This window comes from Palaemon carinicauda, chromosome 24 (assembly GCF_036898095.1).
Source record: "Palaemon carinicauda isolate YSFRI2023 chromosome 24, ASM3689809v2, whole genome shotgun sequence".
Classification (NCBI taxonomy): domain Eukaryota; kingdom Metazoa; phylum Arthropoda; class Malacostraca; order Decapoda; family Palaemonidae; genus Palaemon; species Palaemon carinicauda.
Window position 1 is genome coordinate 100,807,389 of NC_090748.1, and position 5,000 is coordinate 100,812,388.

The 5,000-nt window shown below is 36.0% G+C and overlaps 1 protein-coding gene across 1 annotated transcript in view; it reads left to right on the forward strand.

Annotated features, from left to right (window-relative positions):
• The window catches only part of LOC137617930 (uncharacterized), a 104,065-nt gene that overhangs the window by 75,020 nt on the left and 24,045 nt on the right, over positions 1–5,000 (forward strand). The window contains exons 14-16 of the mRNA XM_068347873.1: positions 280–402; positions 1,682–1,864; positions 2,397–2,530. Coding sequence (XP_068203974.1) covers positions 280–402; positions 1,682–1,864; positions 2,397–2,530 — 440 coding nt within the window. The remainder of the gene's footprint in view (positions 1–279; positions 403–1,681; positions 1,865–2,396; positions 2,531–5,000) is intronic.

Genomic DNA, 5,000 nt, shown 5'->3' on the forward strand with positions numbered 1-5,000 from the left:
ATAGCTAGATAGATACATCCCTTTGTGTATATACATATATATCTATATAAATAAATATACAGTATATGTAAATGCACATATATACATACACATCCGTGTATATAAACTGTATACATATTTATACATTGTATTAAGAAAATAATAAGAAACACGTGTAGTGAGAAACATGACTAATATTTTCACTCCTCACCGGCAATCGACAGCGAAAAACTGCTCAAAGGACAAAAAAATTCATCAAATTGAAATGAGAGTTTAAACGCAACCTTCTTTCCCCGACAGATCGGCGACAAGACATTAGCCCCTCCAGAATTCAGGGGCACTATATCCACCTCGGCCCTGAACGAGATGTCTGCAGATCAGCTGAAAACGTTAGCTCAGGGAATGCCCCGAACCTCACCTGTGGTAAGAACTGCAGGGTTTAAACTTAGAGTATTTTGTGATTACCTTAGATGCTGCTGTGTTTTTTCTACCCTAGATTACCCTTAAACTTTTCCAACTTCCTTGAATTTGGTGCTGTTAAAACCGTAATCACCTTACAAATATCATTACCTTAAAAATTACCTTGAAACCATGCAAAATACCTAATTTTTTACCCTGGATTACCCTGACCCTTTCCCAACTTCCTTGAATTTGATGCTGGTAAAACCGTAATCACCTTACAAATATCATTACCTTAAAAATTACCTTGAAACCATGTAAAATACCTAATTTTTTTACCCTAGATTACCCTGACCCTTTCACAACTTCCTTGAATTTGATGCTGGTAAAACCTTAATCACCTTACAGATATCATTACCTTAAAAATTACCTTGAAACCATGCAAAATACCTAATTTTTTACCCTAGATTACCCTGACCCTTTCCCAACTTCCTTGAATTTGATGCTGGTAAAACCTTAATTACCTTACAGATATTACCTTACAAATTACCTTGAAACCATACAAAATACCTAAAACTAAGGTAAATTACCTGAAAAGTATTAAAGCCTGAAGTAACAGGAAGACTTTAGCCAACCAATGGCTATAAGTATTGTCGAATGGCTGTGAGTATTGTCTATCCTGAAGCAGTGTGTATGCTAGTTACGAGTTTGGTTATGTTACAGTCTGATTGTCTTGTGTGAAACAATATCAGTCAGGACTTTTGCCACATGGCGTTGTTTTGAACCCAGGTGTGGTGCACCTGACATTTTGCATTTCACCCATTTATTTCCCCCTTTATTAAACTCCTAATTCAATGTCAGTTCCTTCTGGAGAGACCTATTTCATCTAGAATAAGGCACAACAATCTGATTCAATAATAATAATAATAATAATAATAATAATAATAATAATAATAATAACTGAAATATAGAAGAAGGCTGTATTAGAACATTGTACATAGTGTAACCACCTCGAAATAATAATAATAATAATAATAATAATAATAATAATACCCAAACCAGAACTAGGTCCAATTTCTCTGTAAATTTCTAAAAGTTATACTGTAATGGTAGTAGATAGCTTAAACCTTTTATAATAATAATAATAATAATAATAATAATAATAATAATAATAATAAGGGTAATAATAATAATAATAATAATAATAATAATAATAATAATAATAATAATAATAATAATTCATGAGAGTATTTCAAGCAATTCTTATAGCATATAACTCCTACTGGTACTCTCCTTCGAACAGAGCTTGAAGGCCAGCGCAATGGTTTTCGCCAACAAGAACAACTTAACAGCAGCCGACATTGCGGCCAACGTAGATCAAACTTCCTACATGAGCGCAGCAGAAGCCGATAGAATAAATATCGGGGATATAGACAAGGTTTTGATGACGATCAACCAACACGGAATACCTCCATCGATGGATGTGGTGAGTTCATGGAGTCATCGAATTTTCAGTTTCATTCGCTAATCTCCCCTATCTAATCTTTCCTGTCACGCTCAGTATCTTGGGTAGGAGGGGAAAGGGAGTAATTATTCTCTGCTTTACGGGTTGCCATAGTGCAAGAGCCCATCGCCTGCACCTTCAGTGCAGGTCGGTCTAATAGCAGTAGAAGTAGACCCTGGTGATATTGCTCAGTTCAGTGTTGCCAGATATAGGGATTTATCCTAGATTTGGGGATTTGGGTATCTGATAGGGATATTCTGTACAAATTTCTATGAAGAAGAAACAAAGGTGAGTAAACCTTTGTATTGTTGCAATTAATTTACTTGTACTTATATGAAGTATGGTGAGTAATTTCTATATTAGTAAAGCCAGAAGAAAATATATTAGTGGAATAGGAATTTTTAGGTTATTTTGGGGATTTTTTATCATGAGTTTTGGGGATTTTTAGACCAACCCATCTGGGAGCACTGCAGTCCATGAACATAACTCACTACTTATCACTTGGTTTCCACAGTGCCGAGTTCTCATGACCAAACTCCTAATGTCTGCCGAGAAAGAACGTGATATCGAAGGAGAGGTGGAATTCGCCCAGACAATGAGCTCAGAGGATATCGAGAACACACCGCCTTGCGTCATAGCTGCTCTTGGGTAAGTAATGGCAAGTTAATTCAACTTGGTCTAAGGCAATGTTAATTTCAGTACTATTTCAAATCATGGCTCCTCTCACTATAGTCTATTTTTTATAGCGGTGCATATTTGCACTTGACTCACAGGGGTGCCCTTTTAGCTCGGAAAGGTTCCTGATACCTGATTGGTCGGAAGTATTTTTGTCCGAACACCTTCATTGTTCTCGAATGATTACCAAGTAATATGAATCGAAACCTATTTATTAACCTATATTTCTCCATCAGATATATGTTTAGTCAATAAACAATGTGAAAGAATAAATATATTATAAAGAATCGTCTTGGTAAGTCTAGATTTAATAACACAATCCGCCGAAGTCAACGACAGCAGCTGGTTTTCGGATGCACGCTTTGTAATTTTGTAATTTTTCACATATTTTAACGCAAATTGGGATAGATTACACTCAGCATAAGTTAAACATGTTATTATAAACTTTCTTTGAATCCCAGAACTTACCAAAAACATGGAATTAATAAAACCAGATATTTGTGAAAACTTATGGGGAGATGAAAGAACAGCCTCTAGCGGCTTGGCGGAAAAACGATCCCTTCTGAGTTGTAGACGCAGTTTGTTTTTTTCTTTCGTAATATAGTTCGGCCTATTCCTTTCAGTTTAAATAGTCTTACATTGTTTCTTTTCGTATTATTTTGCTTAGTATTTTCCCACATTCCTGTTCCTCACCGAATATCTATCTATTTTCCCCGATATCCCTTCTTTCATATAGGCCTATGTGATATCCGCACTACGATTCCTTATGTTTTGCACCTTACGTCAGTAAGTATGTAAATAATAATAACAACATAAATTTTATGCTGTGTAGCAAGTATAACCTATTCTGTAAACCTGATATTAAGCATAGTATTTTTTTATTCCCGCCTCTACACTATTTTAATGAGGCTAGCACGCGCTTCCCTTCAAGCCATCACTTTCGACAGAGGATAAGAAATAAGGAATATCCCATATATGAAAGAAGGGATATCGGGGAAAATAGATATTCGGTGAGGAACAGGAATGTGGGAAAATACTAAGCAAAATAATACGAAGAGAAACAATGTAAGACTATCTAAACTGAAAGGAATAGGCCGAACTATATTACGAAAGAAAAAAACAAACTGCGTCTACAACTCAGAAGGGATCGTTTTTCCGCCAAGCCGCTAGAGGCTGTTCTTTTACCTCCCCATAAGTTTTCACAAATATCGGGTTTTATTAATTCCATGTGTTTGGTAAGTTCTGGTATTCAAAGAAAGTTTACAATAACATGTTTAACTTATGCTGAGTGTAATCTATCCCAATTTGTGTTAAAATATGTGAAAAATTACAAAATTACAAAGCGTGCATCCGAAAACCAGCTGCTGTCGTTGACTTCGGCGGATTGTGTTATTAAATTTAGACTTACCAAGACGATTCTTTATAATATATTTATTCTTTCACATTGTTTATTGACTAAACATATATCTGATGGAGAAATATAGGTTAATAAATAGGTTTCGATTCATATTACTTGGTAATCATTCGAGAACAATGAAGGTGTTCAGACAAAAATACTTCCGACCAATCAGGTATCAGGAACCTTTCCGAGCTAAAAGGGCACCCCTGTGAGTCAAGTGCAAATATGCACCGCTATAAAAAATAGAGTATAGTTGTAGATCTAAAATCAAGGTCAGTGGGCTATTCTCTTTATTCCACAACAAACCTCTTGAATGAAGGATTTGTTTAAAACGTTTACTGCATACTGTTTAGTTGCTAATTCCTTTTGCCATGAGCAAGGCATGCGCACTTCCTGCTAAACAACCCGAATAACGTAAGACATATAATGAAATGTAACTAAAATGACGGGCTAAAATACATTGTTGAAAATTAACGTCTCATTATAACAATTTCATTTTTCCACCGGACCAAGTTCTAACCAGATAACAGTTAATCCTTCTGACATTTTGAAGCGCCGGATCCACACTGGCTCGAGCACACACACACGCACACACTCAATAAAACGGTTTGGGAGTTAAATTTGGAAATGGGAGTCTTTGGGAGACTTAGCATGATAACATTTAGGTTGTCCTCATGAGACGTGAAACAGCGTGTTACCACAAACTTCACATCTAGGTCTTGCTCAGACCAGAGCTTTGTTGTGCAGCACAGCATGCAAGCTTCACGCCTAGATCTTTGCCTAACAAAGCTCTGCTCTGCTTTGTTGTGCAATACAGCATTGGAAACAGTTTCGACATATATGATCTACCTGAAACAAATGATTCATATTCGGGCAAGTAATCGTCTACGAGTTTGTGTTTAGTAGAGGATGATAAATCAACAGCTAATAATGTTAGAGCAGGCAACAGACCAGTGAAATCCTGAGGTTATTTTTATAATAGTTATTTCCTCCAGACATGGACTGGCTTTTTGACTTGGCATAAGTGTATTCGAATAGATAGGA